This window comes from Haliotis cracherodii, unplaced genomic scaffold, assembly GCF_022045235.1.
Source record: "Haliotis cracherodii isolate W230 unplaced genomic scaffold, xgHalCrac1.p SCAF_18, whole genome shotgun sequence".
Lineage (NCBI taxonomy): Eukaryota > Metazoa > Mollusca > Gastropoda > Lepetellida > Haliotidae > Haliotis > Haliotis cracherodii.
This window is the reverse complement of record NW_027266273.1, coordinates 19,285,433-19,299,975: the sequence shown is the minus strand read 5'-3', so window position 1 is coordinate 19,299,975 and position 14,543 is coordinate 19,285,433. Positions and strand designations below refer to the sequence as shown.

At 41.8% G+C, this 14,543-nt stretch overlaps 1 protein-coding gene across 1 annotated transcript; it reads right to left on the bottom strand.

Moving 5' to 3' along the window:
* Positions 1–622: 622 nt before the first annotated feature.
* Positions 623–9,588, bottom strand: LOC139465365 (ataxin-7-like protein 3). Its single transcript, XM_071247073.1, has 12 exons — positions 9,500–9,588; positions 7,823–7,938; positions 7,018–7,034; positions 6,400–6,568; positions 5,820–5,914; positions 5,483–5,563; positions 4,142–4,210; positions 3,952–3,977; positions 3,014–3,057; positions 2,286–2,354; positions 1,695–1,831; positions 623–1,234 (listed from the first exon to the last, which is right to left on the bottom strand). The coding sequence occupies exons 1-12, from the start codon at positions 9,545–9,547 to the stop codon at positions 1,098–1,100; spliced, it is 1,008 nt and encodes a 335-aa protein (XP_071103174.1). The 5' UTR covers positions 9,548–9,588; the 3' UTR covers positions 623–1,097.
* Positions 9,589–14,543: the final 4,955 nt, after the last annotated feature.

Here is a 14,543-nt window from a genome sequence, read left to right as displayed (position 1 = left end):
AGTTTATGAAGTCTTTCAACTGTCCTCAATTTCATTATAGTAACTTAGCTGCAAACTGAAAAATGTTCATACCAGATGCCTTCTTGTTTTCTAGCACTAAAGTCAATATTCATCACGTGACAGGTCAATACTGATCATTTGACGAGTCAACATTCGAAGTCAGTGTCAGTCACATGATTTCGGGATCTACATTGAAGTGTATTGTTTCGTCACGTGATAGGGGTTAATCGTTTGAATTGCAAGATTCTTAATAGAGGCATAACAATCTGATTTGTTGTTCTAACTTTGGATTAAACAAGCCCTGAGGGTCTTTTTTGAGCTATGCCATGACTTACACCACCAAGTGCTGTGAGGGAACAGGACCAGGTGAACAGTTTGGCAGTAGATTGATTAAGGAACAAGACCAGTGCATGCAACTCCACATTAAACTTTGGCACATCTGCAGCCTATTTATTCCTCACACTACTGAGTACAGCCATACAACACTGACATGACCCTGCCCTGAGATGTGAGACGATGTCACCGTGACGGGACACTGGTCAAGCATCGGGTTCTGAATGACACCCAACCCTGTGGGGGACTACCACAGTCTGTCTGCATGATGCCCAACCCCGTGGGGGACCACCACAGTATGTCTGCATGACCCCCAACCCTGTGGGGGACCACCACAGTCTGTCTGCATGACCCCCAACCCTGTGGGGGACCACCACAGTCTGTCCGCATGACCCCCAACCCTGTGGGGGACCACCACAGTCTGTCTGCATGACACCCAACCCCGTGGGGGACTACCACAATCTGCCTGCATGACACCCAACCCCGTGGGGGACCACCACAGTCTGTCTGCATGACACCCAACCCTGTGGGGGACCACCACAGTCTGTCTGCATGACCCCCAACCCTGTGGGGGACCACCACAGTACGTCTCCAGCTGCTTGCCAGTTGAAGCAGGCCTGTCCGCACCCGACTGGCTGATACACACTACACTGGTGACCAAGTTAACATATACCCATGACAGGGCCCAGCTGTTAACTCATCAGCCCTGAGAGAGTATTGTCATCTTCTCATATGTATAGATGTATCTACCACTGCAGTCACACTCAGCTGAAGTCGTAGAGGTTGGCCGAGGAACTTGTGTTGCTTCCCCCATTATTGGCTGAAGATTTACCAGTTTTTCTCTTCTTATTTCCGCCTGACTTTGAAGAACTTTTCTGTGACCTTTTTCTGGACCCTGTACCTGTAAAAAAAAACATCATATAGTTAGTTTACTGAATGTGTGAGTGACGAGTCTTTTGATGGTCTGCATTATTCCAGACATATAATGCATGGATGGTGAGGTGAGGTGCAATGGGGTTCAACATCGCGTCCAAGATTATTGCACTTCTATTGCGATGTGCATGCACACGTGTGTGCGTGGCTGCTTGTACTAGTCAGGACTGATGCCGATTTTATTGTGCTAGCTCACTGAGGTACCATGCCACAGTTTAACATGAATACCCCACTCAGACACAGTATACTGACTCCCAGCAGATCAGTCCTTTTTTTAGCACCATTAATGCCGAGCACCAAACAATGGTACTAACAAGTACCATCTTTTTAATGTATTTTGGGATGATGAGCCCGGGGATGGAACCCTCCTCTCTCCGGGCGGATGCTCTACCACTGTCTGAATGTGAGGAAGAGGTGTGTCCACCTACTGTTGTTGGTGGAGGTGGAGTCAGCGGGGGAGGAGTTGGAGGAGGCCTCCCACTGCAGGGTTTCTCGCAGCGCCTGGTTCTCTGCGTCGTCGATGCTGTCTATGTCGACGTGTACGTCCTCACCTTCAAGGGAGGAACTGAAAAAACCCCATTCCATGTAGAAATGTTAACTGTGTGATGTTTCCATAATGTTCCATGACATCAGGGAAAGATAAGCAGAATTTTATTTTTCTTACATAAACATTTCATGTATTTGGTAATAACATGAATAATGGAATGGTAAAGTATCGATTTGCACCGTTAAATATAGCACACATACATTTTCTTTCAAAGGTAACCAGATATTTGTGAGCTAATTTTTGGATTTTTTCACAAAATCATTTGTTTTCCACTGAGTATATGTCTAATCATGAATAACCTGGACGTGGAGATAACTCACTTCAGAAGATTCCACAAAATTCAAGCGAAAGTGTTTCCGACTACCAACTCATGAATATGATGCTACGTTTGTGATAATGTCTGACACATTACTTATCTCACAATGAAATCGCATCATCCTCTGGTTAAATTGTTTTGTAAGAAGACACATACCCTTGCCGCAGTAGCAACTGTCGGACTTTACTCCTCTGGTCATCTGTGTGTTGAGGACATCGACTGGACCTGACAGGTAAACACAGACACATGTAGATGTAGCAGGAGGAAATACAGACGTTACTCTACACTGTAGTGAGGCTACATACACTACATGTCACTGAACAACACATTTAGTTGATGGGAAGGATTTAACTGAAGACAGTAGTTTGATTTACCTCTGTATTCCTTTATTTTTTACCACGAAGAAATATGCTGTAGAAAGAGACCCCAAATTAAGTACTGAGTGAGCAAGTTTGTTTAGTTTATGCCACTATCAGCAACATTCCAGCAACATCATGACAGGGGACACCAGAAATGGGATTCAAAGAGTGAGTGAGTGAGTGAGTGAGTGAGTGAGTGAGTGCGAGCGAGCCACGGATGACCCCCTTTGAACATCATGACAGGGGACACCAGAAATGGGATTCAAAGAGTGAGTGAGTGAGTGAGTGCGAGCCACGGATGACCCCTTTTGAACATCATGACAGGGGACACCAGAAATGGGATTCAAAGAGTGAGTGAGTGAGTGAGTGAGTGAGTGAGTGAGTGAGAGCGAGCGAGCGAGCCACGGATGACCCCTTTTGAATTTGGAATTCACCCAGGAACAATGATATTGATAACTAATAAGTACATGCTATGCACTATCATTATTACATAGAGTTAAGTAGTATATATTGTTAAACACAAACCTTGTGCACATCTTCTTGGTGTGTTCTGAGATTACCCCGCACGTCTAGAAAGAAACAATGTCTACAATAGTCAAATATATACAGTTGACCAATACATCTTACTTCAAAGTTCTTTAATTAGTGTTATCTTCAAAAGCACATGACCAACCTGTAGTCAGCAACCTGCTGCTCCGGTCAGGGGAGATAAGTTTGTTTCTACATATAGAAATACTAACCACTGGTTCAAAACCCCTTTGATTAACTGGTGTATATGCTAGTGTCATCAATGATATTTGCTGTTTCCGTCAAATTGTACTTAAAAACGAAAACGTATTAACTTGTGAAACACATTGTTTTCATAAATAAGGGGATGACATATTCCCACATTCAGGTGCAATTCAGAAATGGAGTTTGGCCACTCATACCTCACCAATGGTTCACTGCCACTGGATACATTCAGTTCAGTGAAGAAAAAATAATGCTGTTCAGTATTTTTCAACATCCCAAATAATCAAAAGGCACAAAACTGATCTGTAGAGCAAGTTTCACCGAAAAATATTCAATGGTCTTGGGGCTCTGCTCTGAAAACAAGCACTTCCCTCATTTTCAGAGTAAGTCCAACTTGTCGTCATGATAACAAAAAAATTAAAAAACAAAAATCCCTAATCATCAAAAGGCACCAGATATGCATATCAAGTTTCAACAAGAAATATTCAATGGTTTCGGAAAACGGACAGCTGATCACTATATCCTGTCCGTTTTGAAAAACAGCAGGATAAATATATATGAAACCGAGCCTGACCAACCAATCCATTTGGTTGCCTATTAACACCAGCATAGGTTGCTGGGAACCAATCTTACCCCCAGAATCCCCACATGGTATCTCTACCCTGAGTTACAGAGAGAAGAGCAGTCGGTAACGTGCAAGCATCTTATCAACTGCAACATTTTCAACTTACCAGTAAAAGAAGCGACTTTCTCTCCTCTGCAGAAAAAAACATAACAATACACTATTATTTAACATTTCTCTGACAAACATGTACAAACACAGTACTATAACAACTATAACAAATCACTTTACAAAGGTACAGTTAACTGTTTTGCATGTACAGTAAGGCATTATGGAGTTGTGTTGTACAAAACCCTCACCTATTGTCATACTTTCATAGTTGAGTGAGTTAGATTCAGGTGTTCCGATGCTTTCCGTATTGGAGTCACCTGTAAAACACAAGGTCATGGTCAACATAGCCATGGAAGTGGGGACAGCTTTTGGAAAACGAGTGTCCATCTTGTGGCTTGTCAATTCGTGTCTGGTTATCATGCGATTTCGTTCAATTTCCTCAGTGTTGTTAACTTTGAGTAAGTCCTCTTCCACAAATACAACATCTTTAGTGGGATTCCAGAGATTTATCTAGGCCTGTTCAGAGGCAGAGACTTCGTTCCCAAGTCTGCAGCTAATGGCGCCAACTTGGAATTAAGATTGTTTCTATTCATGTTAATCAATTTAATATAGTTCTGGATAATATTATGGCTTTGTAGGGGTGGAAGATAACAGAACCAATAAAATCAGAGGCACTATTGTTTTTGAAATGTTATAATACCTCTGTATCTAAGAAAATAAGGACCTTAAAAAATTGCAAAATAATATTTCTTTTCGCAATTTGCCCATCAATGGCCCTTACATTGGAATCCCAGATACCCTAGTAAATTCCCGGCTTCAAAAAGGCAGGATGTACACCCAACTCTGGATCCGCTTTTGTTTGTATATTTTTTAATGCTGCACTCAGCAATATTCCAGCTATATGATGGCAGTCAGTAAATAATCAAGACTGGACCGGACAATCCAGATTGATATGATGATATATATCAACCAAGTCAGCAAGCCTGACCACCCGATCCCATTAGTCGCCTCTTACGACAATCAAAGTCACCTGTTATGGCAAGCATGGGTTGTTGAAGACCTATTCTAACCCGGATCTTCACGGGTCTCTGTATCCGCATATGAAATAGGTGTAAATTGAAATTTGATTTCGAGTCAGTGAGCCAGTGTTGTTTTCCACAAGTCAGTAATGTTCCAGCTTTATCATGGCAGCCATCACATCACCATGACTTGGTGGACGGACACAAACGGACAAAAATCCTAAAACTTACTGACTTCCTAAGTGGACTGCAAGCCCTCCAAAACAAAAATACCAAAAACTGACCTAAATTAATCAATCAAATACTTAAAAGCTCCACACTGACATACTACCACCAGGGCGCCACACACTGTAACCATGGTAACCACTCCACCCTCATCTTAGCTGGTGAGGACAAACTAGGTTTCTTGGGAACTGCCCCATAATCCCGAGGATTACAGCATTTGACTGACTAGTTCAGTGGTACAAAAGTACTGGCCAAACGATGGACAGCCATGAAAGGTCACGTCAGTAGCACACACAAGGCTGAGGACTATCCTCATGTCATGCATGTCTTGTACACAAAACCCACCTCCATTTTTCACCTTGCCGACCTGGGACTTATTTCTGCGAGGAGAGTTGACACTTTTTTCCTTTTTACTTGGTTTCTTTGCTGCAAACATGAACAGAAAAGTATTGAAGGTACACATTTTTCAAAGCATATGATACATATTACATAGGAAATTATCATGATTATTGGCAAGTTACAACTTGCAACATACACAAAATAGCAAGTACACTTGCAAGTCTAAATGACAAGGTGGGTTGGTTGTTTTACGCCGCACTCGGCAATATTCCAGCTATATGACGACGGTCTGTAAACAATACCAATGACAAGGTAAAGGATCTGGAATCCAAGCTTTCCTCACTTTTCTTGGCTGATTCTATGTATGTCCAGTCGTTGTCATTGTCGTCGTCGCCACTATCGTCACCGCTGTCTCGCTTGGTACTGTTGTTGGCAATACTGTAAGAAAAAGATCATTCAGTAAGTGAAAACAATCTGTATAAAACGTTCTCCCATCTACATTCAAACTCTGTGTTGTCAAACTTAAGTTAGTCTCAAGGTAAAAGCTTTATCCCTGCATATTCCTTGTTCGTTCATCATTTTCGGTTATGTCGAACCTCGGATAACTTGAAGTATTTACACAGGTCCTTTCAACAAACAAACAACAGAGATTGACTGTATTTCTTTCTTTCACAGATCATCAGATATCAACATCATATGACAGCATACTCAAGGTGAATAAGGTTGTCGTGATTCATTTTGTAGCAATATAATACTTAATGTACATGCATCACTCAGTTTAAAAGCTAACCTCACGCAAACTGTGGTGAAAATGCACCAAAATCGTAGTCAAAGTCACATACTTAATGAGAAAATGAATCCCATCCCTGAGCCATTCTAAATTTTATTCTAATATCTACGTTCGTCTCACAACTTCTCCTCACCGTCTACTTGCGATACGGGAACTGTTACGCCCCATCCCCATGCACTTCTCCAGGTGGGGAGCGAAGCGAGACGCCGCCAGATGGCGCTGGCAGTTAGGACACACACACTCAAACTGCTTCTTTGTCGGCACCTGGCCAAACACATCCACTCCTGGACGATCAACAATTTCTGAACAGAAAAGAAAATGTTATGAACATTAATTAGAGAGCTCATACAACTAGATGTATAGAGGATAAACATCTACAGCAATACTACACAGTGTAGTATGCAGTTGGGTCTATGGCCTTTCAAACTATAAATATTTGATCTTGAAATCATCTATCATAATCCTTAAGTGAGTGAGAGAGTAAGGTTTTAGACCGCTTTTAGCAATATTCCAGCAATATCATGGTGGGGTACACCAGAAAAGGGCTTCACACATTGTACCAATGTTGGGAATCAAACCCAGGTCTTCGGCGTGATGAGCGAAAGCTTTAACCACTAGGCTACCTGATCGCCCCTCATAATACTTAGAGGCACTATGATACTGGTTCTAATAGTTAAGAACGGGTTGATGTTTTCTATCTTCATACATCTTTATTTAATATAAACAGCAGAATTTTGCAAACATTACGTACCATGATCTTTATGTGCCCTGAAAAATAAGAATAAAAATATCAAATGTCTGATCTCATTATACACAATCTACAACACTAAGATCACCATGTATCTTATATATGTCATGATAAACAAGAAATGGTTTACTTCAAAACTAATCAAATTCACCACACAGTAGAAATAATCTCAAGAAATTTATTTCCTAGACACAAAAGCAAAGGGGCTTATTTCAAAACAGGCCATACCATAATAGCTTATTCACAAGTATGGTATCTCATTCATAAAACTCAAACATGACAATGAAAGCATATGCCTGGCACTCTAAGCAAACCGACATTGAGTGAGTGAGTGAGTGAGTTGAGTTTAACGCCGCTTTTAACATTATTCCAGTTATATCACGGCGTGTCAGCTTAATGTGGGAGGAAAGCCCGAAGTGATGCAGGTCTCAGACGTTTACCACTTCGATGAAACCCACGAGCACGGGTATGGTGCTGACAAACCTAGAAACATAACCGGGGCGAACCGGGATTCGAACCCACAATCATAGGTTTCTGGCGTGTCCAGGGACGCAACTCTGCACAGCGAATCGCGGCGCCTTAGACGACTGGGCCACCCGTGCCCCCCAAACCGACATTGCCTGAACAATTTATTGCACAGATCCAGTGCTGCAGTCAGGCAGCCCATATGCTCAGATTATCTTTGTGTTTCTCAATTGACTGACAACTATTAATTAAGAACATTATTAGAGTATCTTTCCAAGATGGAGCTCCAGAGATTTCAGCCATACAAATGTATTTTTTTCAGAGTGAAGTACAGTGTACGTACTGGGGATCTGTGTCAGACAGGAATATGGTGCCCCTCTTGGTTGCCCGATGAACCTCGAAACACAGACCTAGTGTCACCTCGTCTATCAGATCCAGCATCACGTCATTCATGGCTGCCTAAACATACAGACAAAACAAATGTTATTATATTTAAAAATACACAGGATATATACTCTTAAAAACGACTTGTGCTAGGAATATTCTGCTTAATGCTCCTTCTTCGAAATTCACACTAGCCCATTAGCCTGAGACTACTAAATTGTGCTCAGGACAAGTAACAATCCGATGATGGTAGTCCTCATTGAGATGTAGCATTTGTGGGTTATAATAAACATTTTTGTCTTGTTCAAACATGTCTAGCTACAAACACTCCAGATTAGTGCAATGTTTCCACTTGACCTGTGGACTTGACTTAAAAAAAGAATGTCTAAGGCTGATGCTCCGAGCAATCTATCCAGTATTACTTGCAGGCTTTGGGCCAGTGAAAATTTCAGGTTCTTAATAGCCAGACTATTATTATTATTATTATTATTCAGCAAATGCACAGAAAAATTATTAATTTTCCCTGTTGAAATGTGCATCCTAAAAGTTTTAAAACTTCTGATATTAATGCTCATTTTTGTAATCATCACGTGGTTTACACTGGATTGAAATGCATAAGATAAAGGGTTGCAGCTCAATCATTGTCAGGTTGAATTTTGTAGTTACATCCATGTCACATTCTTTTTGTTAAATGCTATAGGCCTACACATACCCTCCATATTGAGATTAGTTTGTTGCATAACGCAGCACTCATTAACAAACCAGCTGTTTAATAACTGCCTGAAAAACATGGAGTCGCGACCAGACAATCCAGTGATTGATATCATGAACAACAATCAAAGCCATTAGGGTACAAAGACACAATCAACCAAGTCACCGAGCCTGACCACCAGATAATCTCTCACAACCTGCATAGGTTGCTAGGAACCTATTATAACCCTGAATATTCTGTGGGGCTACACACTGGAAGGACTCCTGTCCTACCCATATATCTTCCAGCATAGCTAATAGTATCTTTATTAGTTCAACACCACCATTAAATGGTTAATGATGCTGCCGCATGGCTGCAAAGGGATGAATAGAGCATGGTCTTATTACGATGCTTTGACAAAATTCGAGCACAATCAGGTGAACATGAGTTTCGCGCATTGTACCTATGTGGGAATCGCAGTGTCTTACGCAAAACGAACACCAGACTACCCTAACGCCTCTGATTGAAATTAATATAACATCGGGTCGTTATTCCCTGTTGCGTTAAAACGTCTATCTGTCAGTCTCACTGTCTTGATGTACAAGGGGAGGAACAGGATGCGAAGTAGCTCATACGAGCTGCCTACTTGAACTGGACTCCGGTCTACGGCTGGTCTATACTGGTAATGATAATGAGATACGCTACAATTGGTAGAGGATGGATAATTAAGCCAAAACTAAGACGCTTGACATTTCTTTCAAACCAAAAATTACAAAGTCCGATTGGTGCTTAATAATATTGTAGTCACAGCACTTGCGACGAATCTTGTTTGACAACAAACAGACAAACAATGCCGGTTGAGACTGACAGCGACTGCAGCACGGCGTGGAGCGTCTCACGCGGAGCGTACTGACGTAACGAGACCTTTTGCGACTATATTCCGACCTGTAACATTTCGTCTTCGTCTAGAAAGGGCAAATCGGCTTCGACCATCGCCTGACTTCGCAAAATGACCAAGCATCGGTGAACGTGCGAGACTGATAGGCGGAAGTTGTCAAAAAATGAAATGCGCGAATCGACGAATCAACTGCATTCTTCGAAAAAGATTAGAGTAGCTTCCCCTTGGCCATTGATGGCGGGAAAATGAGTTTGGCGATTTAAATATGGAAACATTTTAAAAATCAAATCCAGCAAATATGAAACTAGACATAGTCATTTATCAAGTGGGTGGGTGAATGGTCAGATAATGATGTTAATTCAAGATTGTCCAAAAATGTATTACCCTATAAGGGACATAATTCTCTATATTTCATATTTTGGGGACTTTTTTTTTCAAGATCCCTTTATAGCATGCCTAGTGCTGGCAAATACAAGTACTACTACAAGTATTAAGCCCCTCAAAATTGTGTATTCTAATTATTACTATTAGAAACAAATGTGTCAACCTTATTACGACGGCCTGTAAATAACTGCGTCTGAACCAGACAATTCTGTGGTTGATATTGTGAACAAATGATGAATTTTAGCTGTCGAATTTGAACTATTACTATTTCCCATTTGCACACTAACCGCTCCATTGTTCTTGGCAGAGTGGCATGTCTGGCTAAACTAACGACACGGGGCCTTGAATAACAATTTACACACCATGCAGTAGTCTTTGTTACACGATGCGGGAATCCATTATATTCGTGAACAAACAAATGAATTATTGATAGCACAAATTGTTAGATATCAATAAATACATTTCAAATTTGTAATACTGTTTTTATTGATATTCGAATTTACGATACTACTACAGGTATTTATTGATATCTAAAAATCGAATTTATGAGATAAGTATGTGAATGGTTGATGTAGGAATAATAAACTGAGGAGAATAAACTAGATACTTCCTTGTTGCTTTATCATATGTTTGATTTTCCATTGAAAATATCTTAAATTAGCGATACCGTAAATCTACAAATTAGTGCGTCTCCCAAAGAATGCGACCGCTGGCCCCTAGCCATAAATGCGTCTCAATATGAATATCCTCACCATAATCCAACCTCACTCGCATTTTTCGCATTTAATTCACGCTCGCGTTAATTTCAGGATTTACAGTATTATATCCATACAAAGAACTGTACTGGCGATTAGTCAGCACTCAAAGAATACTTCTACATGGTTTTTTTTTAAAAAATATAATTTGATGTATACTAGTAACTTGAAAAACAATCTTAGACATCTTATCTTTGAAAATCAATAAATTTATTTTTTCGATATAAATTTACAACATTTCAAATGTAGGAGTCATGTGGTTGCAAAGTTATTTCTTACCTCAGTCTTCATTGAACCAATGTACTTTTATTAGAGGTGTAACGATACGGTGGGGTCGCGATGCGATACCTATCCCGATTTTATGGGTGCAGTATTCATTTAAGTTGATATCTTTTCGTATTGCAGGTGAGTCACAACCCAGAATCACTGGTTATTAAATTTCAGTAAACAGAGATTGTTTATTGTTGGGCAGAAACATGTGGTAGAGGGCACTGTGAATGTGTTGAATGTGTTGCTATTTACGTCAAACCATGAAATACTAGAGAAACTGCGAAATTAAGCTGGTGGTTGAACAGTTTCTGTTTCTACTCACACGTTACCAATATAAGTTGTAATGAAATGTTATCGTATGTATTGCGATACCGGGATCGTAAATCGATGTATTTGTATCGAAATCATCGCATCGCGATACAATGCTGTAACGCCGTAACTATACTCTTAAAAAAAAGAACCGCACAGCCAGATTTGTGTGAGGTAGGAAAATACATTTACTCGAGGAACTATACAAGGTATTGAGCCAAAATGTTGTGGAGAGAACACTTGGGAATTGTAGTCATCTCAGTTATCGGTACATAGGAAAAATCCAAGGTGAAGGTCAGCTAATATCAATAACGCGTATGTCCCACGTTGGAATCGATAGCGGCCTGACATCCTGGGGAATGGTAGCCCACTCGGCCTGCAACGTCTGGGATTGTGATTGACGTCGGCGTAGCCGTCTATCCAATTCACCCCACAGGTGCACTATCGGTGTTCACATCTGGGGATCTGGTGGGCCAGGGGAGAACATGAACGTTGTTGTTGTGTAGACAGGCTCTTATGATCCGTGATGCATATACGATCGAGCGTTGTCCTGCTGGAATACACCGTTGCCGTTGGCTGTAATTGGGAGGACGTGTGGTAGGAGAATCTCGTTGATGTATCGTTGAGCCGTAAGATTGCTCTGGATATGGACCAAACCTGTCTTGCCATGATGAAAGATATATCCGCCCACATCATAACGCTACCCGCACCAAACCTGTCCACTTCCTGTATACGCAGTTTCCGGCGTCACGTTTGCCCCGACGTCTGTAGACCCGTGCGCTTATATCCCCTCGATGGAGGAGGAGAAATCTTGATTCGTCGCTGAACCCGACATCTCACCATCGCAGTTGAGACCATACCCTGTGTTGACGACAACGATTAATGCAGTCGTTGTTGACGATCTTGTAGACTCAATGTCACGAGTCAAACAGGACGTCTTGCTCGTAGACCTGCTGCTCTTAAACGGTTTCGTACAGTCTGGTCGGAGATTCTGCGCAGTCCGGGTATATGGGATGCGGTTGAGGTGGCTGTGGCCGTGCTTTCACGTAGGTGGCGCAGTCGGATGTAGCGATCTTGGGCGGGGGTGGTTACACTTGGTCGTCCCGACCTTGGCCGATCACGTGTTGACCCATGCTGTTGAAACCCGTCACATAGCATTGTGATGGAGCTGGGCGCTACATTGAAAACCCTGGCTACAGCTGATCGGGATTCCCCTGCCTGCAAGCGGCCTATGACGTTGTTTCTTTGCACTTCTGTTAATCTTGGCATGTTGTTGAACTATCACTGTTCGATTGACGCAGATGCCCGGCAATAAAAAACCCTGCACTTTTATACGGTTCATAGTGATGCTGCACGTGCATTTCGTGCAGCTCCATGGTCCTTTTGTTTGCACTGGGTGCATTTTTCGGAATCGTACGTGTTTCCCGACTAATGGTTTGCACGTCCTTGATGTGATCATTTTGATCCGGGAAATTTGTCACTAACACTATAACACACGAAACCTCTTCATTTTGTTCCTCTTGGTCCGCTAATTTTGGTTTTATGGCCACATATATCAGTATTGCGTTTCTTTTTTTGAAGAGTATAATTTAAAAACAAAATTACCCAGTCACAGAATATTTTTACAAACTGTTGCAGGAATGAGTGATAGACAAAATCAAATTTACAGTTCTTTCAATTTCCAATCACATAAACAACAACCTCGGTATACTTTCTTATAGCAAACTCGCTGAATGGAAGTAATCGATATAGCAGGGTAGGCCCTAAAAAGATGTAGCAGGACAGCGAACCTTGTACAGAGGGAGGACGGCTGTGAGCCTCGCAGGGGTCGGACGGTGGCAAGTCTAACTCTCCGTACAGAACGGCACTGAGTCTTACAAATCTCATTAACTTAGATCTTAGTTCTCGCTATCGCTAAACAAAGATCTAAGGACATCCCATTACGGGTCACGTCAGAGCGACCTTTCATCCCACCAATCAAAGCGTCGCTTACCGGATCATGAAAGTGACGGTCGGAATGTATTTTCTAATCATGCAACCTCGAAAACGTTAACACGGGGTATTCCGAACGACAGTTACGGCCCGTACGACAGATTCCGTCAAAATTATCGTCCATCTCTCGATTCCGTGGGATAAACATTTGAACGGAGGACGCGTTGCACAGTTCGTAGGAAGCACTGCCATACACTCTCAACCATATATTAGACATTCCGGAATGTTTGTTTGTTCAGTTTTCAAAATATCATTCGAGAACTGTGTTAACATATTTTACAAGCGTAGACAGAAGTGGTAGTCGCCAGGTTGAAACGAGTGCCGTAAAGCTCAAGAAAGCTGCTTTCTAATTGGCTGATGTCCTTTCAGTCGTCGGTCAAAGTTCGCGAAAGGTCGTCCTGACGTGACCCGTAATCGGATGTCCTCAGATCTTTGTTTAGCGGCAGCGAGAACATAGATCTGCTTTTAATGAGATTGCCGCAGCGAGAACATAGATCTGCTTTTAATGAGATTGTGAGTCTTACAAATGTAGAACGACAGTACACATTATCTGCTGTGCGGCGTTAGGCAACAAACTCATATTTGTTATGCAAATTGTCAGACCGATAGTGTGACAGCTGTAGAACGACAGTGCGGCTTACAGCTGTAGAACGACAGTGCGCCTTACAGCTGTAGAACGACAATGAGCCTTACAACTGTAGAACGACAGTGAGCCTTACAGCCCTAGAACGACAGTGAGCCTTACAGCCCTAAAACGACAAGTGAGCCTTACAGCTGTAGAACAACAGTGAGGCTTACAACTGTAGAACGACAGAGAGCCAGATATATGACGGCAGTCTGTAAAAAATCGAGTCTGGACCAGACAATTTCAGTGATTGATATCATGAGCATCGATCCACGCAACTGGGATATGATGACATGTCAACCAGGTCAGCGAGCCTGACCACCCGATCCCGTTAGTCGCCTCTTACAGCTGTGAACCTGACAGCTGAAGAACGACGCTGGGCCTAAAGGCTGTGCATTCCCTCCCAATGGGTCGCATCGGTGTTACTTGTCAGGTATGGTTGCCTCTTGGGATATACATATGTATATGATATACGTATATGCATGTTGTGTTGGCATGAAGAACAACAACAAAATGCCATTGTCATATTTATTTTGTTTCGGGTGTAAGATACATCTTTGTATATATTGTAACATTCTTTTTTTACAACGTATAATAATAAAACATATACATAAAAGCTTTCAACATTACCCACAATGGCGCCCATGCGATAGTAGCAGTTGCGTTTCTTCAAAGTTCCTGAGGTACCAGATATGCTTACCATGGAGGTTTTAAATACACCGTAAACAAGAAGGATGAATATGTCTACTGGAGATG

Coding starts and splice junctions, on each gene's coding strand:
- LOC139465365 (XM_071247073.1), bottom strand. CDS start 9,547: ATGGTCGAAGCCGATTTGCCCTTTCTAGACGAAGACGAAATGTTACAG. Junction 5,915..6,399: donor TCCCGTATCGCAAGTAGACG/GTGAGGAGAAGT, acceptor TTTTTCTTACAG/TATTGCCAACAACAGTACCA. Junction 4,211..5,482: donor CGGCAAGGTGAAAAATGGAG/GTGGGTTTTGTG, acceptor TGTGTTTTACAG/GTGACTCCAATACGGAAAGC.